Source organism: Ambystoma mexicanum, chromosome 5q (genome assembly GCF_040938575.1).
Source record: "Ambystoma mexicanum isolate Mex_15411 chromosome 5q, UKY_AmexF1_1, whole genome shotgun sequence".
NCBI classification, from domain to species: Eukaryota; Metazoa; Chordata; class Amphibia; order Caudata; family Ambystomatidae; genus Ambystoma; species Ambystoma mexicanum.
This window is the reverse complement of record NC_090933.1, coordinates 955,949,896-955,975,513: the sequence shown is the minus strand read 5'-3', so window position 1 is coordinate 955,975,513 and position 25,618 is coordinate 955,949,896. Positions and strand designations below refer to the sequence as shown.

The following is a 25,618-nucleotide window of genomic DNA, read 5'->3' as shown; positions in this document are numbered from 1 at the left end:
ACTGGTAGTTCTTTATCTTTTTTTCCATGACTTCCATATATTTTCCTTTTCATTTCTGAAGAACTGTTTACACTGCGAGACCTTTCAAAAAAAAAATTTGATATAGAGTTTGGCCACTGACAGCACAACAGCTCACACTAACAGGCCCTCCCTCTCTTCATCGGGCCTGTTAACTTGAGTTGGCACATTCGAAGCCAGAAGTGCCAACCGCTTCATATGTTTTATTCCTGTGGACTGTAGTATGCACATAAGTAACAATACCTTAATGAAATCAAATCAAGGAAGTGTGACTGTACATCTGCACTACACAATATGTGGTTGCTTTGGGTGGCAGAGACCCCGCCAAAAGCAAATTCAATCACAGTGATGCATTTGTGAAGTTATTCTTTTTCATTTATAGAGTTTTGAAGAGTTGTGAAACTCTCGTGGCCTGCTGTTTCCTCTCCACTTGAGAGCAACAGAGAATGTAGCATTCCTCAACACTGTGGCAAAGTATTGTGGGCAATGCCTGACATAACGTTTTTTTTTTTCTTCTAAACACTCTGCCCTTCTGTTCTACAGGTCAAAGACGAGATGGCCGTTCTCACCCAGCAGAACGGTGTCAATTCCTTCAAGATGTTTATGGCCTACAAAGGGCTGTACATGGTTAACGACATGGAGATGCTTGCAACCTGCTCCCGTTGCAAGGAACTTGGGGCGATTGCCATGGTGCATGCTGAGAACGGAGACTTGATTTCGGAGGTACAGACCCCCTTCTTCCAATCATCTCACTGATCAGCTTGGGGCAGCTACATTCTAGGAGTGGTGGATGACACTCGGTGGTGCTCTCTGACAGTTAACCCATTCCGAATGTATGAGGGGCTATAGGGGACATAATTCATCATTTACCAAACAAATGTCCGTTAAGAAATACATACCTCACAAGTATATATGGTACATTGAATCATATGTGTAGTAAATCACGTATATCATAGACTTAGACGTTTATTTCATATAAGGGAACAGTGATAATGGCAAGGTGAAATAGAGATATAATGTACAGAAAATTCCTGTTATAAATAAAAAGAAATATACTAGAATATAAAATAATGTTCTCACTTACAGAGATAGTTATACTCACTGCTGAAAATAATTTGACTTGAATGGCAAAAACAATTTATAATAAATATTGAAAACTTCATGTTACATTATACAATTTACGAACATCCTGTATTCAAAGGCACTTTCTGACAACCACGAATAAGGTTTAATTGATTACCTTGTATATGCCATAGAACAGAAATGCATATTCTTTTGACTGAAATCAAAAACATGTTCATACTGAATGAGGTGCATACAGCATTGAATGAAACTCTGGTTCAGTGACAATGTTTTCTCATGCAGTGAGATTACTCATCAGTTACATGTCCCTATCGCTGCTGTCACCCTGGCACCTTCACTCTGCCATCGGCAGCTCATTGTGGATTTGGTTTCTTCATAGCAGCAGAGATCACTTTCATTTCACTGTGCAAGGGTCTGGGGCAAGTAGGCCAGTTGTTTTTGCAAAAGCTGCTCAATGTTTGAAGCACAGCATTTCTTGTATTGTCCGCCTTTTCTTGCATGGGTCGCCTTCATTTCGGATACATATGTGACGCATCCAGTTTCCGTTGAAAAGTTCTATTACTCCAGTATTATCCTATTGTTGTTAAACTCATTCTTCGTAATTCAGCCCCCTCCACATATCCCTGACCAGAACTCTGCAATGCTGAAAAGTATGCTCCTGTTTTCTTTTTTGTTTGAACATTTCAGTTTCAGAAGTTCATTAGATTCCCAATGATCCCTGCAGCCAACATGTTTTGCACTTGACTTTAACAGCAGTTTTCCATAGAGAGGAAAATAAGTTGGCTGAATATTTTGCCCTGTAATGGGCTCAGAGCAGTGACCCTTTTCGGATGGGAAATACACTAGCCCCACTCAGGTAAAGTAGCCGCATAGCAGTGGACATGACTAATACATACCTTGGGAGATTCAATAACTTACCTGTACCTTTCTAGGACCTTTAGAAATGGGACATATGTGGCTCTTTCATGGCAGATGAGTAACCCACTAGTCCCTAACCCTGCCAGTCTTTTCAAAGCATCATTGTAATCGGAAGCTTCAGTACATGTGTCAATATTCCCATATAGATTAAAACACTAATTCCTGTACCTTTAAGAATGTTTTTTTTAAACTGAATTTCTTTGTTTGTTACGAGGCCAACTTAACGATAACATCAATTCAGAGTCTGTCTCGGAATTTCAATATTTATTTTTTAATGGTACACAATATACCTAAGGTACCCACCAGGCATGGCTGGTAGGACTGTAGGCAGGCCCAGTAAATCACCTTACACCCATTGCTGGTTGGACATAAGCCACTTTGCTTGTTGCATAGCCTTTAATTATGCCCCATATCCAGCCAACCCACCCTGTACCCACATTGTCTGACCTAGTGGTGCTATGCGCCTGCTTAAAGGACACTTTGGTCCAAGGCCAAAGTCCATGCCCCAGGAATAGTGTTTAAGATGTTGAGATATTTTTTGATATGACATAGGTCTGCTCCAGGTAATAGTCTCCTCATGGATAGGGCCAGATCCTTCGGGTAATACCCAGGATCAGTTTTCATCCATTTGGAACAGGTGTTACCCATTCTATGCAGCTTTTAATTCCAGATACTGATCTCCAGCTCCCTGTAGATCAATTTTTGTCCTGGCAGGCTGTTCCCTCGCTTTGTCATGATGTTTTCACACTTTTTGTTTGTTCACATTTTCCATTGGCTTTCTCAATAGTCAGACAGTCCCAGAGAATACACACCCACAGTTCTCATAGATTGTTAATATTTCAATACACGTGAAAAGAAAAAAAAAGTAGCAGTTGTATGCTCTGAACAATTTTGAAGGCAAAGTCATTTTAATTCCATATTTCATCATAGCAGCATGCCACGTTGATGAAATATGTATTTCTGGGATCCACCGGCCTAGATGGAGTAATGACGTGAGGCACAAGCATGTACAATAATTTAGCATTAAGTTATTGTATTGCATAATAAAATAAAATATATACAAAACATGGGCCATTTTTATTTGAGCACATACTATAGAGGAATATGCCACAGTCAGAACACACTTTTATGTTTGTTTTTAGGCAATTGCGCTGTGTATTTATATCTAAAATCATGTTTAAATGCATGGGTAATGTTCATTCCAATGGACCATTATATGTCTCCATCAGAGTTTGAGCCGTAGCTTTAATTTCTTAGAATCGTGAAAAACGGTGTTCTACATAATGAGTCATTTAAACAGCTCTCAGGGGTCCCATTGTTTATTTTCTATAATTGGGCATCTGATCAACTTTATTTCTTCAACTAATGTCAAAGGTAAAATTCTAAGTGCTTTAATGTTTCTTTGAAGCTTGGCATTAGGAGACCAATGTAGGCTGCCATGTGAGCATTTCTGATTCTCATCGTGTCAGGACAGAGTGGATTCACCTTTAGTGGAACTTGTGATGGATTTATATGAGTATTCACTTACAATGAGCTCAGAAGGGTGGGGGCATCCCTTAAACGTATGGATCTTAGTTCAGATGGTCCTTTTTTTTGGGAACCCAATGTGTTTTCATGATTGAAGGCAAACTAACTATATTCACCTCAGATGGCCCAGCCAAATCTCCTGGGACACTTAAAGCTCTCCCCATTTGAACATGTAAGGAAGGCAGAAGTGGAGTTTAAGTGGTAGTAAATACATCAACAAAATAGCATTGCCAACCCAACTCAGAACATCATCTGATTTTGTATACCTAAAAGGCCCGTTAAACAAACCTTAATCACTTCTTTGTATTGATGTGTGTAAGGCATACTTTATAAATACCTTACAATAACTTTAATCCTTTTTGTTCAACATATCCTACTCACCATGTGCCCTCCTGGACTTCTGCAATGGCATATTTTGATTCTTCAAGTACAGACTCTGAGTCCTGAGATTATAATTGCCCAAGTACCAACTTGCCTTAAATGTATGATGGAGAGGCCTTCTACTGAAAAATGGTTCCAGTGATTCAACCATAACTGTGACTTTCAGGTCCATATCCCAACTGACCTATCTGAGTAGATTATTAGAAAGTTCCCTGGCAAATGAACCTCATAGTTTCACTGAAGAAAACAAGCTCACACATAACCTCCATGCAGTTTACAGACAGGAATGAGAACAGAGTCTCTAAGTGTAAGTATTTTTGGATGATGTAGATGGCTGAGCTTAACTATATCAGATATATCTGTGTATTTTAGCTTAGTCTACTTGATTAGTTAGATGCCCAGATCATCTGAATAAGACAGGGGTTCATTACATTACATGCTTTCGGCTATGTTCATAGCATGAATAATGGGTTTAGTCTGAAGTCTTGCAATGACTCAAATCCCAAATTTTACGTTTTGATAGCCAGATCCCCCAGGAATGAGTATACATGTGCTGAGGTAAACATGCAAGACATTAGGTATTTATTCAGATTTTTTACTCATTTTAAATATTTGTTACATTTCAGTTGCTAGCAATGCATTTCTCACACACGCTTATAGACTGCTGCATTCACAAAGCAAATCTTATAATTCCAGATGCTGATTTAATAGAACACGAAGTATTTGTAAATAGAAATCATTTTCTGTGGTGAAATGGCCTTCAGTTGTAAAACATTGTTTTTTATTTTATGTAGTACGTGCCCTCGAATTGTGAACATTGTGCATTTTGTAAAGCAATTGAATTTCCCCATAATAAAAATGCAAGTCAAGTTACATTTTGATTTTCAGCCATTTAAAAAAAAAAGTCAACATACATAAAGAACAAATTAGACTGTTCAGAGTGTCAATCCTATGACGCAGGCAGCCTGTTGTGTATGGCTGTTGTGGGAGCTGTCATCCGAGGAATTCTAGATTAGTATCTGTTATCACCATGATTGACATGTTCACTGTCTTTTCTTGGACATTATTTGAAAGTTTCTAGAAAAAGGGCTAGCAGGCTGATTCAGTATTTTAATTGTGGGCAGACTGCTCTTGCTATATCGGCTGGCACAGTTTTAGGAGGAGACCAAGATTACAGTTTTGGGGAGGAGACCTAGATGAAGTCACACTGATTAATCCGTTCACCGTCCTTTCCTGAAAATCAATGGTCCATTAAAAAGGAACCTGTCTATTGTTTCAAAAGATCAAAACAAAGATTAAGCCACTGACGCCCCAATTCAGGATTGGCTGTCAAGGAAATAGGTGGGGTCTAGATAAGACTGGCTTCACCCCATACAGCAATCACCAAAGAACAACTGACTGAATGTCTTTGTGAGCAGATTCCATGCAGGGTGCAGGGATAGCAGCTAGAGCAGAACGACAGAGCTGGGTAGGATGCCTGACTAGCTTTTGTAAGACGAAGCAGACACTATTCTAAAACATTCACCAGAATAAAGTAACTCTGCTTTCTGGGCTGAGAAATCAGCAGTTTGCTAGGTTTTCAAAGGCTATTTTCCCCGACTTCTTTATTTTGGGACACAATACCTATCCGCAACACGTTTTTGTTTCCATGGTCTTGGGTAGCCTATAGCAGCCATGGTGTATTTTTGCTAGTTTAGCTTTTATTTTATTCTCTGGTGTGCATTTACACTCCTTTGCTCCTCCTTACATTTCACCGGCCAGGATAAGTTGAACTGCATATGCACTAATGGAGGAAAGGGTGTACTGCAGCAGGTGGATTTCAACATTTTTAAACTGCGTTTTCCATCCATTGTTTTAGATTGTTTTTTGAAGCTATGGGCATTTCACAGAGATATTAAATGTGATGGGCCTCACTACGAGTTTGGGGGTAGCCATGCCCTTAATAAGGGCATGGCTACCCCCAAACTCGGGTCCGGCACCGGGTCCCACGAAAGAGGAATTACCGGGCCATTCCGACCTTGGCGGGCCCGGTAATTTCCCTTGCGTGGGACCCAGTGCCGGTACGTCCCCATTCCCATTTGAGCCCCCATAGGCCTCAATGGGAATGGGGAGGTGGTAGCAGCGGTACCGTTCATAATGGTACCATTGCTACCATCCTGCTCTGCTCACGGGTGCCGCTCTGCACACCTGGTCTGACCAGGCGTGCAGAGCGGCACCCGCAAGCAGAACTCGTAATGTGGTGGCAAGGTAACAACGGTGCTGGTAGAACTAAAGGCGCTGTTGTTGCCTTACCGCCACAGTTATATTGAGGCCCAATGTCTTTATAGTGGTTGGTATACCAAACCCTAACAGCAATACTCTGAGTATATTTGCAGTGTCCTATATTAGATGGCTAAACACATTGTAGGTTGGTTGTAGGGTTTATATTTTCAGAAGTGAATAAGAGAAGAGTAGGCAGCAAGAACTATGTTAGCTATATTGTTGCTACTTTTTGGGACAACCCTTGTTTAACTATCCTATATGTTCATAAATTATATCTACAAGAGAAAAAATACATAGAAATGCTAAATAAAAGATTGAGAGTATTATTCATATGATTCTGTTTATAAGTACATAGAAGCAATATATTGCAAGATTGCATGCTTGTAGTTTATGTAAGAAAAATGTAGTTGGGAATTATTAATGGCATCTAATGTGAATCATTGTGACATGGTAAATAGCCTGATTTTGCCAAGAGGGGATAGGAACTCCTCTCAGCCTGGGGTGGAACGCCAACCAGGCCAACAAGGATGGAAGCCAGAGCCTCTTCTACCCAAGAGGGCGATCGTGGTGTTTGAGAGGACCACAATTACCTTTTGTTATAAATCCTTGCCAGATTATGTCTTTCTGTTTTAGTCCTAAAGTGAACGCTGCAGCCGGCGTGAGAGACCAACAGAAAAAGCACAACCCAGTCGTGCCCCATGAAATATGCAATGAAGTGACAAACCGGCAAAAGAAGAGAGAGCAGAAGATGCAGCAGCGAGCCAGCACGGCTGCCCGATATGCCGTGCTCCACTACCCGGTGCCAACGTGAACAGCAGTGAAACCGCTGCAAACACCAGCGACTAAAACCAGGATTTCAACCCCCCACACAGACTGTATTTACCTTGGGGGAGGAGAGGTCAATTCCCCCAAATATGATCTTGGACACTGTACAGCACAGACCACGAGTGTTACTCCACGACAGGCCAATACAAGGAAAAGAGGCAGAGCTGAGCTTAACAGACTATTTAAAAAAATATCTTCTCCAGTGGTGATGACCGGGGCGATTGGCAATGTCCAGAAAAACCAACCAGATAATAGATAGGGAGGGGGTTAAAAGATACCCCTGGGAACAGAAAGTTGTGGGGTGTTCATGTGAGGTCTGAGGAGAAGGTGGCTGACCAAGAGATCAGCAGGAGGACAGACTGTGTACAAGAGCATGTTTTCTAATTGTAGAGTAGGTGAGATATTGGTTGGTGAGTGCAAGTGGTACTCCATTTGTGAGTGTGTGCGTGAGACTTGTGAGTGAGATTGTTAGAGTGAGTTTAGGGAGTGAATGTGAAGTGGTTGTGAAAGTGAAAGGGTGTGACTCTGGAAGAAGGTGGGGAGGAGTAGTAGAGTGGAGGAAGGAGTAGTACTGCATAGGGAAGAGGTGTAACATTGAACGGTGGAGGCAAGTGGTCAAAGAAGTGAGGGACATTCGAGGGACAGAAGAGGCAGACGCAAGGAGTAGGAATGAAGGTGATTGGAGTTGGGAGAGTAGTGAGAGGAGAAGATCAGAGAAACAGGGAAAAGAGTATGTGGGCTTGATAGGACGAAGACTGACTCAGGCAGCATGTCTAAATTCACACCATATAATCCCTTTTAGTCAACTCGCAACATTGATAATGTAGTGTCAGTCTCAGAAGTCCCTGAGAGAGATCAGACGGATTAGGTATTGGCCTTTAGGATTTCCCTACAAGTATAAGTGATAACTTAGACAATTAGGAGCCTCCTGCAGTATATAATAACCTGGGGAGCACCCGGGTTAGTGGGCGATTAGTGATTTTAGATGAAAGAGAGAGTGAGAGAGCGCGGTGGGGCGGCCCTTGCACCCTGCCTAAAACTTCAATAAAACCTTTAACCTGTCTCCAGAAGACAGAGTGTTCTTTGAGCCAACTCTGTCATCATTTATACAAGTTCAATAAGAATAAGTTTCAAGATATTCTGGGGGAAGGCCAATATTAAACCTGTCAGGGGCGCAGGGGCAGTGGTTTCTCTGAGTGCAGAGTTCCATCTCTCTCCAGGGACTTACATTGTGAGCCAAACATTGTGAGGACTTGCATTGTAAACAGCACTATTCTCTGATGCGAAACTTGCCACAGCCTCAGTTTGGCATTTCACCCAGGAGTGGTGTGCCGCCAATGACCTCTGCCTTAATGCCAGTAAGACTGAGATTCTACTCATCAGCACACCCGCTCCCTCCTTCCCTGCAGCTCTCTGGGCGGCCTCTCTTGGCCCGCTTCCTGCTCCCACCTGCCAGGCTAAAAACCTCGGGTCATCTTCGATTCCACACGCTCCTTCTCTCCTCACATCTCTGACGTCTCCAAGAAGTCACACTACCAGCTGCACCTCCTCAGAGGTATTCTTCAATTCCTCGCCTTCCCCCAGAAGCTCACTGTCTCCAGAGCCCTAGTTCTCTCTAGGCTGGACTATTGCAACAGCCTCTTTCTAAATCTGCCTGCCTCTACTCTCCGCCCTCTGCAATTTATCCAGAACTGGACTGCGAGACTTGTTCTTGGCCTCAAGCCCAGGGATCGTATCTCTCCAGGACTGAAATCTCTGCACTGGCTCCCAGTGGCTGCGAGGATTAAGTTGAAAACACTCTGCATTGTCCACAAGGCCTTCTGGGACCTGGGGCCGCATTACCTTCAACTCTCTCTTCTTAAATATCTCCCTTCTCGAGCTCTTCACTCATCCGCCTCCAACTCCCTCAGGGTCAGCCGCTTCTCCAAGCAACAAATTGGTGGTAGATCTCTCTCTTTGGCTGGGGCCTCCCTCTGGAACAGCCTTCCTGCCTCCCTGAAACTTGAGGAGAACCATCTCCGGTTCCGGAAGCACCTCAAACCTTCCTCTTTGCTTCTGCTTTCTCTCCCCCTCTCCCCTGCTAAACTCCTGGCTGAAACTGGATACCTGGCTACCCTTTCTGATCTCGGGCCCAGGCCTCGCCATTTGCACACCTGCACTGCCTCCCTGGCAACCCCTGCACCTTGGGACTGTTTTCTGTATCCCTACAGTCCCCCTACCAGCACCTATGTCTGCACTTAACTTGCACTGGCCACCAGCTAGCCACTTTTTATTTATCTTATTTATTCTACTATCCCATGTACTGCACTTCCCCTCTCCCTTCCCCCACGCACTTTTCCCTTTCCCTCTTCTCTTGCACTTGCGCGATCTGAATGTCACCTGGCCTAGTAAGATCGTTTTCTGTCTTCCCTTTGTTCCCCCTCCCTTGCCTCGTCGCGCCTTGAAACACTTGTGTTTAGGCACGTTATAAATGCCATATCATATCATATCATACCTATCAGGTGGAGGGTAGGCTCTGGCAAGGAGTGAATGATGGAAACCATGACAACAATTGATTATATGGGTTTTCATCTGTGTAAACGCATCACAATGCTATATTTCATGTTTACTGATTGTGTCCCAATAGTCAATAGTCTAATATCTCTGTGTCTGGGTTATTATAAAGCTTTGCATCTGGGACCCAAAAGTCATCTATTAAGGCAAAGACTCCAATATGGCCGAGCATGAACAGGATATTGTATTATGTTGTATCAGCCATCCAATTGCTACACTGGCTCCAAGGTTAGAAACCTATACTATGTATTGTTCACAAGGCAAAACACCAAAAAATAGTCCCCTATTCTTGAGGGAAAAAATGTTTAGTCGCAATTCCTCCCAAACATTTTATGGACTCTCTGAACATCGCGAAATTCAAATGGACCACAATTAGTGGGTAGACGTTTTCTGGACAGGCAGTGGTGCTGAGGCATAGATCCCATGATGATTAACCATTGGTGGGTTGGCGTTTTCTGGACAGGCAGTGGTACTGTGGAATAGATCCCCTGATGATTAACCACTGGTGGGTGGGCGTTATCCAGACAGGACTGGCACTGTGGAATAGATCCCCCGATGATTAACCACTGGTGGGTGGGTGTTTTCCGGACAGGCAGTGGCGCTGTGGAATAGATCTGCTGATGATTAACCATTGGTGGGTGAGCGTTTTCCGGACAGGCAGTGGCGCTGTGGAATAAATCCCCTGATGATTAGCTATTGGTGGGTGGTCGTTTTCCAGACAGGCACTGGCACTGTGGAATAGATCCCCTGATGATTAGCCATTGGTGGGTGGTCGTTTTCCAGACAGGCAGTGGCGCTGTGGAATAGATCCCCTGATGATTAACTACTGGTGGGTGGGCGTTTTCCAGACAGGCACTGGCGCTGTGGAATAGATCCCCTGATGATTAACCACTGGTGGGTGGGCGTTTTTTCCGGACAGGCAGTGGCGCTGTGGAATAGATCCCCTGATGATTAGCCACTGGTGGGTGGTCGTTTTCCGGACAGGCAGTGGCGCTGTGGAATACATCCCCTGATGATTAACCACTGGTGGGTGGGCGTTTTCCAGACAGGCAGTGGCGCTGTGGAATAGATCCCCTGATGATTAACCATTGGTGGGTGGGAGTTTTGCAGACAGACATTAGCGCTGCGGAATAGATCCCCTGATGATTAACCATTGGTGGGTATTGTTTTCCGGACAAGCAGTGGCGCTGTGGAATAGATCTCCTGATGATTAACCATTTGTGGGTGGGCGTTTTCCAGTAAGGCAGTGGCGCTGTGGAATAGATCTGCTGATGATTAACCATTGGTGGGTGAGCGTTTTCCGGACAGGCAGTGGCGCTGTGGAATAAATCCCCTGATGATTAGCTATTGGTGGGTGGTCGTTTTCCAGACAGGCACTGGCACTGTGGAATAGATCCCCTGATGATTAACCACTGGTGGGTGGGCTTTTTCTAGACAGGCAGTGGCGCTGTGGAATAGATCTGCTGATGATTAACCACTGGTGGGTGGGCGTTTTCCGGACAGGCAGTGGCGCTGTGGAATAGATCCCCTGATGATTAGCCATTGGTGGGTGGTCGTTTTCCAGACAGGCAGTGGCGCTGTGGAATAGATCCCCTGATGATTAACTACTGGTGGGTGGGCGTTTTCCAGACAGGCACTGGCGCTGTGGAATAGATCCCCTGATGATTAACCACTGGTGGGTGGGCGTTTTCCGGACAGGCAGTGGCGCTGTGGAATAGATCCCCTGATGATTAGCCACTGGTGGGTGGTCGTTTTCCGGACAGGCAGTGGCGCTGTGGAATACATCCCCTGATGATTAACCACTGGTGGGTGGGCGTTTTCCAGACAGGCAGTGGCGCTGTGGAATAGATCCCCTGATGATTAACCATTGGTGGGTGGGAGTTTTGCAGACAGACATTAGCGCTGCGGAATAGATCCCCTGATGAAAAACCATTGGTGGGTAGTGTTTTCCAGACAAGCAGTGGCGCTGTGGAATAGATCTCCTGATGATTAACCATTTGTGGGTGGGCGTTTTCCAGTAAGGCAGTGGCACTGTTGAATAGATCCCCTGATGATTAACCATTGGTGGGTGGGTGTTTTCTGGACAGGCTGTGGCCCTGTGGCATAGATCCCCTGATGATTAACCATTGGTGGGTGGGTGTTTGCTGGACAGGCAGTGGTGCTGTGGAATAGCTCCCCTGATGATTAAGCATTGGTGGGTGGACGTTTTCCAGACTGGCAGTGGCGCTCTGGAATAGATCCCCTGATGATTAACCACTGGTGGGTGGGCGTTTTCCAGACAGGCAGTGGCGCTGTGGAATAGATCCTCTGATGATTAACAATTGGTGGGGGATGTTTTCTGGACAGGCAGTGCCGCTGTGTAATAGATCCCCTGATGATTAACCATTGGTGGGTAGGCATTTTCAGGACAGGCAGCGGCGCTGTGGAATAGATCCCCTGATGATTAACCATTGGTGGGTGGTGTTTTATGCACAGGCAGTGGCGCTGAGGATTCGATCCCCTGATGATTAACCATTGGTGGGTGGGCGTTTTCCAGACAGGCAGTGGCGCTGTGGAATAGACCCCCTGATGATTAACCATTGGTGGGTGGGTGTTTTCTGGACAGGCAGTGGCGCTGTGGAATGGATCCCCCGATGATTAACCATTGGTGGGTGGGCGTTTTCCGGACAGGCAGTGGCGCTGTAGAATAGATCCCCTGATGATTAGCCATTGGTGGGTGGGCGTTTTCCGGACAGGCAGTGGTGCTGTGGACTAGATCCCCTGATGATTAACCATTGGTGGGTCTGCATTTTCTGGACAGGCAGTGGCGCTGTGGAATGGATCCCACGATGATTAACCATTGGTGGGTGGGCGTTTTCCAGACAGGCAGTGGCGCTGTGGAATAGATCCCCTGATGATTAACCATTGGTGGGTGGGCGTTTTCTGGACAGGCAGTGGCACTGTGGAATAGATCCCCTGATGATTAACCATTTGTGGGTGGGCGTTTTCTGGACAGGCAGTGGCGCTGTGGAATGGATCCCCCAATGATTAACCATTGGTGGGTGGGCGTTTTCCGGACAGGCAGTGGCGCTGTGGAATAGATCCCCTGATGATTAACCATTGGTGGGTGGGCGTTTTCTGGACAGGCAGTGGTGCTGTGGAATGGATCCCTCGATGATTAACCATTGGTGGGTGGGCGTTTTCCAGACAGGCAGTGGCGCTGTGGAATAGATCCCCTGATGATTAACCATTGGTGGGTGGGCGTTTTCTGGACAGGCAGTGGCACTGTGGAATAGATCCCCTGAAGATTAACCATTTGTGGGTGGGCGTTTTCTGGACAGGCAGTGGCGCTGTGGAATGGATCCCCCAATGATTAACCATTGGTGGGTGGGCATTTTCCGGACAGGCAGTGGCGCTGTGGAATAGATCCCCTGATGATTAACCATTGGTGGGTGGGCGTTTTCTGGACAGGCAGTGGCACTGTGGAATAGATCCCCTGATGATTAACGTCAGACTTACAAATATTCAGGAAATAAAGGTTTTCCCTTTTCCCACTGTAGAGCAATAATTACAGCTTTCATTCACTGCTGGGCTGCCTTCTAGATAATAGTGGGTTTTGTGAATGCCGATAAATACAACTTGGAAAGGGCAGATGCAGCTATTCACAAAACTGTTATCAGGTAAATGCTTCATTGGTAGCAAAACCTTTTGGTTCCTGCAGGGAAGTCATATTGGGTCGGCAATCAGAGCACATTCTCCGGTCCCCAACCTGGGAAGGGCGCCTACCAGCCTGCTGCAAATTGCATAGAACATCATTATCTGAAAACTGCTCTTAGCCTGTTGTCTAATATATATAAATTCAACACCAAGGGACAGAGCCGTCTGGTGTCAGGCAGACCAGATCACTATAGGCCAGGTAAACAAAGGCGGGCAAGTGTTGGGCACACATATGCACTCCCACTAAAATAATTCACAATCAATCTTGTCAGCTATACCTGCTCGTGCCAGAGCATCCTACATGCTCACATGCCATGCCCCTGCCACCTCAAAGGAACCAATTAGGGCAGACATGCGACAGTTTCCCGGTGTTGTGTGGGCAGGACATCGGACCACACCCCAGTACCACCCAAGCTAGCATGACCCACACTTGAGTCCCACAATGCTCTCAAGCAAAGTGGGTGTTCAGAAAGGCAGAAATATTAGCAACCAATAATTGTGTAAGGAGATTGTTTCAATAGAAATATAAATCAGTAATTCCAAAATATACCCAGGCAAGATCATAGCGTTTTCATTGGTTATTTCATTTAAATACTTTTAACTAAGCCACATCGGCAATGTACTGCTTGGGGTACGCTGGGTTGTTGAGCTCAGCTTCAAATGAACCACTGCGGATGTTTAACCAGCCCTTCTCATTGCTGATGTTGCACCCCTAGCAGTATTCTACTCAGATTCTCAACATTCTTTGGTAGATAAAATGCATACCAATGTCTGTGGGTGATATAAAGCTACAACAAGGTCTGAAAGTCCATGCCATGTGTTCATTATATCTACTCAGCATGGTTGATGATTTGCAGGTCTTATGCCGTATTAACAAAGATAGAATTCACTGTGCACAGCAAACCTGTGAAGCATTGTACTAGAGTTTTTTTTAATGTTCCGCCTTACAGTACAACGATATGGCATTGTTGATCAAGCAGAGTAGAAATTAAACATGATGTGAAGATGTCGCTCTATTAACGCCATCTCGCTGCTTGAGCACAGCTGGCACACACCTGGAAATTGATTTATAAGAGGCCCATGTAACCATGAGCAGTATGAGAGTTTGATGGCCCTATTAGTGGTTAGGAGTATGTAAGGGGGTCATCAGAGATGTCTTAATGTTAATGTGAATGGGTTTTGAACAGCGCACTGTTCCCACTTGTGTGGTCCCTTGGCGGTCTAGCAGATCTGCAATGGAAGGAGGGTTGTAGGGTTTCTTGGTGGGATTGAGAGGGAGAAGAGCAAGAGAGCTGTGATGAGCTGTTGACAGCTTCGATCAGAGAAACCGTTCACTGAGCATTGTTGCGTTTTCGGTTGGTACCCATCATGCGTTGAGGTGTAATTGTGTATGATTGGTTTTCATGTCGGTGCGGTAGAGGTATGGTTGTGTTTAATTCAGAGTTTGGCAATAGATTTCCCACACTCAACATTCCACCTAAATGTGATACATTTCCCACCCCCAACCGTTCATTCTAGTGTGATGCATTTACCACCCCCAACAATTCATCCAGGTGAGACACAGTTCCTGCCCACAACCTTCCATCCAAGTGAGGCACGGTTTCTGCCCCCAACCAATCCCTCTAAGTGTGACGCATTTCTCACCCCCAACTAAGTGCGATACATCTCATGGACTAACCGTCCATCCAAGTGAGACACACTTCCCGCCTTCTACACGCCATCCAAGTGTGATACACTTCTCGCCTCCAACAGCCCATCCACATGTGATGCATTTCCCATCCCCCACAATCCACCCCGATCGACACTGGGTTGATTTAGTCTTTTGCTGATGAATGGACTCAGACCATAAAAAAGTGATAGTCAAGAAGGTAGTGTGTGTGTGATGTGTGTATGTTGGGCAGTGCAGCAGTAGCAGCCAGTGAGAAGATCTAATGCCATTCTGATGCCATTAGTCTAGCAACACAAGACCAAAAGCAGTAAAAATGTTTGTTAAATCTGTTGTAGTGAAAGAAAATAAAACCTGAATGCAGAAATTATTTTCTGGTGTCTTTCACAGGGCTCCAAGAGAATTCTGGCTCTGGGGATCACAGGTCCTGAAGGGCATGAGTTATGTCGCCCGGAAGAGGTGGAAGCAGAAGCCACGCAAAGAGCCATCACGATTGCATACACCGTGAACTGCCCTCTCTTTGTGGTTCATGTGATGAGCAAGTCTTCAGCTAAGATCATTGCCAACGCACGGAGGGAAGGTGAGTAACATACCACAGTGTCATTGTAGAGGAAAGGAAAGCTAACGTGGAGTGCATAACATTGGGTTGCTTACATGCCAACGTGCATGCCTGAGACTGAGGCCAATAACTTACAAAGGGACATATTGGGTTGAATCTTGCACTACCTCTTGTAGTGTATTGGGGATTAGAAGTCACAGGAGAAGCACCAGTCAAATTACCTCATTACACGGAAGGCGGTAAGGGTTAACGGTGACCAGTAATGGTACCGGTGATCGTTAACCCTTACCACCTTACTACGAGGTCCCTTTGCGGGTTGGTACTTTAACGCCTGCTTTTTAGCAGGCGTTAAAAACCAACCCGCAAAGGGCCCGGGTTGCTAATTACGGTACCGCAATTTGCGGTACCGTAATTAGCACCTTCCCCATTCCCATTATGCCCTATGGGGCAAAAATGGGAATGGGGAAGGGCAATGGGGGAAGGGGGAATTACCGCCCCGCCAACCTTGGAATAGTGCGGTAATTCCCCTTTCCTCCAAGGTGGTGCCAGTATTTTACTGGCATGGGCCAAGGTGCTAATAGCACCTTGGTCCACCGCCTACCGTGTAATGAGGCCCAAAGAGTATGTAGGAATGCAGACTTTACTATATTTTAAAGCTTGGATTCCATGCCGTCCACTAAAGCCTCTTCCCAGCCGTGCCACAGTTCCTTGCACCCAGTCCCCAACGCTCTTCTACATGCTACATAGCCCGCCCATGCCCCCATCTCACACTTACCCACCAGTCTGGTCCCTCGCAAGCCCCGCCACCTCGGCCGCCACCATGTCTACCCCTCTAGGCTTCTTCAGCCGACTGTCAGTGAGGAAGACTGACAAATGGTAGCAGATGTAATAAGATTAACGACTGAGAGGTGGGCGTATAACTTCAATTGATTGCACAATGGCATTCTTGCAGATGTGAAATGCTATTTTCGACCTGTTATGTACCTCAGGATATTTCGAGGGAGCATTATTCATTTTTAGGAAACTGCATATGCAATCAGTGTTGTACCGGATTCCCTTAAAAAGAAAAACCATCAGCGCCCTGGCTCACTGGTATCTTAGTAGAAGGGGTCTTTACCGTCTTGTAACAGGCAAGCTACATATTTTATTTTATTTTTTATTTTATTGTGCACTTGTAAGGCACGTATACAGCAAGTAAATTGTGTTGCAAAGCGCCCACAGGGCAACCGGGAGGGAACATGTGTCATGACCCACAGAACGCGCCCCTTCTAGACTTCCTGGTCCTTATCGCGGTGGGGCTTGCATTCATTGTTTCTCCCAACATGGCCGTATCACGTGACACGTCTCGGACCAGCCTTCACAGCGGACGTAGTACGTCCCATAATGTGCCACGCCCCCGCGGCCCCGCGCTCCTCAACGCTATCAACAGGTAGTGACTAGACATGTACTTTGCAGCTTGGCGAACCCTTCTGTTATCCAAGTTCCTGGACCCTTATTCCTACTCCTTCCACCTTCTCCTTTCCACACTATTCCTGGAATCCACGTATTGTTGCGCCCGCTTCTTCCTTCCTGGACGTCCTGAACCCGCGAGTATCCTGGAACGTTGAACGCACGCTGGAGTTGGAAGAGACTCGTGCCGGCCTGTACAAAACCCGATCCGCCCGCAAGAAGAATCTTCCCACGGATCCCTGCAAGAAGCGATCTCAGGTGAGACAGGGGGAGATTCACGACAGTTTGAGATGCTGAACGACCGATATTGAAACCGATATGAAAAAGGCATTCCAGGATCTCATGCGTGTCATGCAAGAACTAACAACCAAGGTGCTAAACTTACAAGCGTAGAATGCTGCACGAAAGCAACTTGTTTTGTCTCGCGATTCCGCTACAAAAGAGAATGTGTTACTGGGTGGTGTCGTAGACAAGTCTGATGGGTCTGCAAAATCCCTTTGTGGGTTCCTGGACTCCTGTTTGGTGCATTTTACCTTTCAGCCCTATTATTTTTCAACTTCCAGGGCAAAGGTGGGCTTTATAATCTCGCACCTCGCAGGAAATGCATTGACTTGGGCTACTCCCTTAGTCAATTCTGGAGATGCCCTGTATGATGGATTCATACAGGCTCTCAAAACCATGATCGACTGGCCAGAACAGGTTTATAGTGCCCAGGAACGCCTACTTGACTTTCGGCAAGGATCCCAGGACATGCTAACGTATGTCACAAGATTCAAACAATTGGCCAAGGAAGCAGATTGGTCCTCAGAAGTAAGTTTCACTCTCTTCCGTAGGGGCCTAAACAAGGATATAAAAGATGAATTAGCCAGAGTGGCTCGTCCTAGCTCATTCCAGGCTCTTTTGGATTTAGCAATGCAGATAGACTTTCGTATCCAGGAAAGAAAGGCAGAGAGAAAAAAGACCAAGATGCCCTTCCAGAAAAGTTCTCTTGAGACTTCAGTAAAAACTGATCCTGTTCCAACCCCTGACACTGACCCGGAACCCATGCAAATAGGAGCCTTCCGTGGACCCATTTCCCCACAGGAAAGGATGAGAAGGATCCACACAGGCTTGTGCATCGGATAAACACCTGGTTAGAGAATGTCCTCTAGCCCCTCCACGGCGTTCGGGAAATGCCAGCTCCCGATCCTAGATGGAGCGAGGTGTCGGGAGAGAGATGTTTGGTCCACATCTATTCCATCCTTAAACTCTCCTGGACAGAACAACCTAGTGGTACTACAAGCCTTCTTATCGTTATCAAAGAAAGAGACCTACCCCATCCTGGCCAGGGTGGATTTTGGGGCTATGGGAGTATTCATTGATCAAGATTGGGTCTTTCAGCACCACATTCCATATGAAGCCCGGGGTGTAATGCAACCTGTGGAGGCAATTGATGGAAGACCCCTCAGTTCAGGACCCATATCCTTGCAGACCAAGGAAATACAACTTTAAATAAACCATCACCAGGAATTGATCAAGTTTAATATTATCAAATCAGCCCACTACTCCATTGTGCTAGGCATGCCCTGGTTGCAGATAACCAATTCATACATCAATTGGACAGCAGGATCCTTGTTTCTTGGTTCAGAGCATTGTCTGTCTCATTGTTTATCCCCGGATCCCTCCTCGATATCGTCTGAAAGTAATCCAGCAGATCAACAAGAGGCACTCATGGTTTCCAATATCATTCAGGTCCCAAAGGCCTATCAAAGTTATGCTGATGTGTTTTCAACTGCTATAGTTCAGGCTCTACCCCCTCACAGACCTGAAGACTGTGCCATAGACACAGAACCTTCAGCAGTGATTCCCTTTGGGAGGATGTTTATCCTATCTGAACCTGAAAAAAAGGCCCTCCGAGAATACTTGGATACCAACCTTGAAAATGGCACCATAACCATTGAAATCCCCAGCTGGAGCCTCACTGTTCTTTGTTCCCAAGAAGGACACAAAGGAACTTAGACCTTGCCTCGATTATCGTGGATTAAATCAATGCACCCTCAAGGACCGCTACCCCTTACCCTTGATCTCAGATATCCTGGAAGCAGTGAGAGGTGCTGTAATCTTCACGAAACTGAATCTCAGGGGTGCCTATCATCTGATTCGTATCAAGGAAGGAGACGAATGGAAAACAGCCTTTAGAACACCTTTCGGACTCTTCAAATATCTGGTCATGCCCTTTGGACTTGCTAATGCCCCTGCAGTCTTTCAGTGATTCATAGATAGGGTGTTCTCTGACATGCTGTTTCTCTTCGTCATCGTCTACCTGGACGATATCTTTATTTACTCCAAGGACCTTTTAAAGCATGAAGAGCATGTAAAGGCAGTCTTACAACGACTACGTGAACACAGACTCCTAGCCAAACCTGAGAAATGCCTGTTTCATGTTACTTCTGTTCTTTATCTAGGATTTGTCCGTAGTCCAGAAGGAATTGGTATGGATCATTCGAAGGTAAAGGCCATACTATCTTGGCCGGCTCCCACTTCCGTGAAACAAGTTCAATCCTTCCTGGGGCTTGCCAATTTCTATCGAAAGTTCATAACCACCTTTTCTGAGATTGTTCAACCAATCATCGCTCTCTTGAAGAAAGACACTCCCTTTCTCTGGTCTGCACCTCAAGACAAGGCATTCCAATGCCTAAAGACAGAGTTTACTCAAGTCCCCATCTTAGCCCAACCCGACATTAATCGGCCATTCCTAGTGGAGACGGATGCCTCTAACTACGCCATAGGAGCAGTCTTGAAGCAAGAATTTGTGGACAAGTTGGAACACCCCATTGCTTACCTTTCATAAACTCTGACTCCCAGTGAAACACATTATTCCGTCTTGGAAAAGGAACTGTTAGCCATCCGCCAAGCCTTCACAGAATGGCGACATCTACTCCTGGGAGCTAGACATCCAGTCCAGGTTTGCACGGACCATCAAAACCTTCAAGTTCTACAATCCTTGAAGTGTAGGAACAGTCGTCAGGCCCGCTGAGTCTTCTTCTTTGCCCAGTACCAGTTCCACATCAGTCATGTTCCTGGATCACAAAACATAATTGCTGATGCCTTATCTCGATGTCCTGATTACGAAACTATTGAAGATCGGGCCTATCCCAAGATGTTTCCCCACACGATTTTTGTAGCTCAAGCAGTCAGTCTTTTGGAAGAAGTCCAGATGCAAACCCAATCCTCTGAGCTCTGGAAGGATATTTCAAGGAAGAATCCATGGAATCTGAGAACCAAGGACGGATATTTGTTCAAAGATAACGCTCTAGTCATTCCCACACAGAAACTACAACAAAGGATAATAAACCTCTGCCACGATACCCTCCACTCCGGACATCGTGGAATCACCAACACTCTCCGTCTTATACAAAGACAATTTTGGTGGCCCAGAATGAAGACTGATGTACAACTGTACATCTGAGCCTGCTCTATCTGCAGTCAAAACAAACACAATAACAAGAGACTGGCGGGTCTCCTACTGCAACCTACACTACCAACAAGGCCATGGGAATTCATCTCTACAGACTTCATTGTGGAATTCATCTCTACAGACTTAATTGTGGAATTACCACCTTCCAGGGGATACATGACTATCATGGTCACCATTGACTTGTTCACTCATATGGCTCATTTTACACCCCTGTACAAACTACCATCCTCATGAGAACTCGCTGGAATCTTCCTGGAACACATTTTCCGCCCTCATGGACTTCCTTCTAAGATCATATCATACCGAGGACCTCAATACGTCTCACAATTCTGGAAACATCTCTGTTGCATTCTAGGAATCCAACGTGCTCTTTCATCAGGTTATCACCCACAAACTAACGGAGCTACGGAGCGTGTAAATCAGACCCTAGAACAATATCTTTGTTGTTTCGCCACCAAGGTACAGGATGATTGGTCGCTCCTTATACCCGTGGCTGAATTCACCTACAACAATTCCGATCACTCAGCAGTCAAGACCAGCCCCTTCTATTGCAGGCAAGGATTCCACCCGTCAGCTTTACCTTCTGTTCTTCCACAACCTACACCAGTACCTACCGTCAACTCCTGGATCGAAACTCGCATCAACATACACAAGGAAGCCAAAGAACATTTAGAAAAGGCCCAAACACACGCTAAGCGGTATGCGGATTCCAAGTGAATACCAGGGCCTTCTTATTCAGTCGGTGATCTAGTCTGGTTGTCCTCGAAACTACTACCACGACATTTACGACCAAACAAATTGGCCCCCCAGTACTATGGGCCATTTTCCATAAAAGAAGTCATCAACCCAGTTTCATTCCGGCTCAAACTACCAGACTCCTGGGAGAAGATTCACCCAGTTTTTCACACTTCTTTATTGAAACCCTACATCCGATCCTCCCGGAAATCCTGCAGACCCAGTCACATGGTTGTGGATGACCAGCTGGAATATGAAGTATCCATAATATGCGATTCCAGGTATAAACAGGGTCAACTTCAATACCTGGCTGAGTGGAAAGGATATCATCCTAGTGAAAGAACCTGGGAACCACTTTCTAACCTGAACACCACTCGATTGCTCCGAAGATATCATCTCATACACCCGGGCAAACCTGGTGGAACAGGTTTTCGGAGGAGGCATGCTGTCATGGCTCACAGAACGCGCCCCTTCTGGACTTCCTGGTCCTTATCGCGGCGGGGCTTGCATTCATTGTTTCTCCCAACAGGGCCGTATCACGTGACACGCCTCGCACCAGCCTTCACGGCAGACGTAGTACGTCCCATAAATATGCCACACTACCGCAGCCCCGCGCGTCTCAACGCTATCAACAGGTAGTGACTAGACGTGTACTTCCCAGCTTGGCGAACCATTCTGTTATCCAAGTTCCTGGACCCTTATTCCCACTCCTTCCACCCTCTCCTTTCCACCCTGTTCCTGGAATCCACGTATCCTTGCGACCGCTTCTTCCTTCCTGGACGTCCTGAACCCGCGAGTATCCTGGAATGCTGAACGCACACTGGAGTCGGAAGAGACTTGTGCCGGCCTGTACAAAACCCAATCCGCCCGCAAGAAGAATCTTGCCGCGGATCCCTGCAAGAAGCGATCTCAGGTGAGACGGGGGGAGATTCATGACAACATGGGAAACAAAGGCAAATTATAATACAATAATAACAAAGAAAGGGAGAGGCTGTCCTGCTAGACCTTGTGAGCATGAAGAACGTGCAAGTGCAGAGAGAGAAAAGAGATGAGATGGGGGTGTGGGTTAAGTGCTGGGAGTTGCAAGCAGCTGTTAAGTGCCTGGTTGAGACCACTTGGTGAGAGTGGTCAACTGACAAAAAACAATAAGTGCAGGCCTGTGAGATAGCACAGGCTCGTGGGAGCCCAACGGCATGTGCTGGGAGTGGGGGAGGCTGAAGTCTATTAGAGGAGGGGGAACAGGACCCAGAAGGAAACTTAAGGGCCCTGGTCACCAATATCAGCAACTGTGGGGGGTTTAGCAAGGGAGGCAGAGGGGGACGGAGGATGTGAACAGGAAGGTCTTGAGGAGCTTCTGGAATTTGAGGAGATCCAGCTCAGGACAGAGAGGCAGGGGGAGGCTATTCCAGAGGAGGGAGAAACTGAGGAGAGAGATCAGCCACCAGCTCTCTGTTTAGAGAAGTGCTTGACACACATCGAGTTGGCCCTGGAGGTGCCAAGGATCTGTAGGGAGAGTATTTAGTGAAAGCCAGTTGTAGATAGCATGGTCCCTGACCCCAGACAGCCTCATGGATGATGCAGAGGGATTTTAATTTGATCTTTGCAGCAACCGGGAGCCAGTGAAGAGATTATAGGGCTGGAGAGATGCAGTCCTTACGCTTGAAGCCAAGGGTAAGTCTTGCAGCCCTATTGTGGATCAGCTGGAGGAGATGTAGAGAGGAAGAGGGAAGAGTAAGGAAGAGGCTATTGCAGGAATCAAGTCTAGGGAGTACGAGAGCTCGGGAGACATTGAGCTTCTGGGGGAAAGTGAGGAAAGGTAGGATTCCATTGAGATGGAGTTGAAAGTGGGTCTTCTTTGCAAGATAGTGGATGTGAGGGAGGATGGAAAGAGAGGAGTCAAAGATGAGTCCAAGATATCTGGCTTCAGAAGTAGAAGGGGGAGAGTCCATAGAGGTGGCCAGAATGAGGGGAAGAAGGCAGGAGCAGGATTCCTAATGGGTAGGATCTCAGAGATCATTGGAGGCACACCAGGACTGGATGTCAGATAAGCAGTCAGTAATGAAGGAAAAAGTAAGGACAGGATCAGAGGGTAGTTATAAGAAGAGTTATATGTAATCTGCTTAAGACTGGAAGTAAGGGGAGAAAGTGGTGATTAGGTGTGCAAGCAAAGCAAGATAGATGTTAAAGAGCCAGGGAGAAATGTTGGAACCCTGGGGAACTCCACAGGTGGAGATATAGGATGGGAGAGGAGAAAGAGCCCATGATAACCTGTGAGGGACAGTCATTGAGGTAGGAGATCAGCCAGTCCAGTGCCCGCTCTGAGATACCAAGGGTATTGTGGAGGCGTTTTATGAGGATAGAGTGATTGACCTTATCAAATGCAGAGGAGAGATCAAGTAGAATGAGAACAGCTGGAGAGATGGAGTCAAGAGATGCAAGCAGTTCTTCACAGGTGTCCAGGAGAGCAGTGTCCGTGCTTCTGGATTCTCAGAATCCATATTGATGGTAGTATAGGCAACTGACAAGCTCAGTGTGCTGGGTCAGTTGGGGAAAGACCAACTTGTCCAAGAGTTTCCCAAGGAAGGGAATGATAGAGATGGGGTGGTATTTAGCCGTAAACGAGGGGTCGGCGGAAGGTTTTTTTTCAGAAGGAGACAAACAAGAGAGTGCTTGAAGGAAGAGTGGAAAGACCCAGTACCAAAGGAATGATTGCAGAAATCAGTTAGTGCAGTGGCAAAAGACTCAATACTGTCCTTGATAGTTCTGGAGGATCAGGGGAGACTTGTTTGGGAGGGATCATCATAGAGCGGACAACTATTTTGACCTGCTTGGATGTGACAGGAGAGAAGGAGGAGACAAAGGAAGAGGGGCAGGGGAGGTCATAGGTGGCAGGAGTATGGGGGAAGTGGAGTGGGATAATGAGGAGAGAGTGACCAGGATGTCCTGAACTTTTGCAGTGAAGTGTGTGGCCAGGGCATTGCAGAGGGCCTGGGAGGGAAGAGTTGAGGTGGAGACTGCAGAAGGACTGGCTAGTTCCTTGCAGAGTTCAGCCGTGTTGTTGGATGCCCCGGATATGCACGCCTGGATGTGGACCCTGTTCTTGGAATAAATTGAAAGTCGATATTGCCTTTGAAGAAGGCAACATGCCAATTTGTCAGATGGTGAGCCCGAGGACTGCCTCTTCCATTCCCCAGCTCTGCACTTGCATTTAAGGGCTTCACGTTCAGAATCATACCAGGTGTTATTCTTGGAGGCATGTTTCAGGTGGATCCTCATGGCTGGGGCAAGAATGACGAGAGTGTTAGTGATGACAAGAGGAGGGTTGCTGAGAGCAGAGTCAGAGCGGAGTCAGAGGTCAAGTCTGCAGTGAAGGGATAGGGGGATGAAGGTGGATGAGGAGGCAGCAGCTGACACTCGTTTCATCGGATGGATGTCCGTGAATGAGGTTGGCAGGGCTGGGGGAGGTGCAGTCAGATGGCAGATAAGCCCTAGGTGAGAGGAGAGGGAGTGGTCTGACCAGGAGAGTGGGGTAGATATCAAAAGATCAATGTGGATGAAGGCATCAGGAGTGTGTACAGCCCAGTGGGTAGGACCAGAGGGGAGAATGGAGACGTAGACCAAGGTGCAGAGGTCACAAAAGAGAGTGGATGCTTTCGTTGAGGAGTCAAGGTGGATGTTGAAGCCAGCCAGGAGAAGCAGTTTAGAGGTTGAAGTGAGCAAAGAGGAGGCAACGTCAATCAGAAGAGGAACAGGGTGATAGAGCCAGGTGGCTTGTAGACAGTGGCAATGGTCAGGGAGGAAGTGGGCGAGATGACCAACTTGCAGACCAGGGTTTCAAAGAAGGTTTGGCTAGGTGGGAATGAGGGAAGAAGGAATCCACTCTGGGAAGATCAGGGCAACCCCCCCACAAGCACGGTAAGGACGAGGCTTGGAGATGATCTTAAAGCCATCAGGGAGAAGGGAGTCAAAAGCAGTGACTGAGCTGGCATTTAACCACATCTCGGTGAGAGCAAGGATATCGAGGTCAATGTCTTCAAGGAAGAGGCAGATGTTGGCAGAGTGTTTGATAACAGAGCGAGCATTAGGTGTGGCTAGATGCAACAGGTCACTGCTTTTGAAGGTTTTCTGAGGAGGGTTACAGGAGTGTGGTACACCAATCGGGGGAGGGGTGATATAAAGAGAGGAAGAAGCAGTAGAAGGTGTGGGAAGGAAGTTGATGAGGGATGGCAAGCGCCGATCGAAAAGAAGAGGAGGTTGGGTTGAGGACCCTGAGCCATGGTAGTGCCATTGTGATAGACATTAATGATACAACTGGATGATGAGAAGCCGGCCAAGAGTACTTCCATCTAGTGCCACCATTAATAGATGAAGAACTGAGAGGAGAGAGAGTGGAAGTAAAATGAGGAGTCCAGAGATCTGCAGGGGGGACCGAAAAGAGTATATCAGTGACAATCTGTCTGGAAGTTACACTGACGTAGGTGTTTGCAAT

The 25,618-nt window shown here is 46.4% G+C and overlaps 1 protein-coding gene across 1 annotated transcript in view; it reads left to right on the top strand.

Annotated features, from left to right (window-relative positions):
* The window catches only part of LOC138498332 (dihydropyrimidinase-like), a 469,519-nt gene that overhangs the window by 224,753 nt on the left and 219,148 nt on the right, over positions 1-25,618 (top strand). Inside the window, exons 3-4 of the mRNA XM_069622132.1 lie at positions 562-741; positions 15,320-15,509. Of these exons, the coding sequence (XP_069478233.1) occupies positions 562-741; positions 15,320-15,509 (370 nt within the window). The remainder of the gene's footprint in view (positions 1-561; positions 742-15,319; positions 15,510-25,618) is intronic.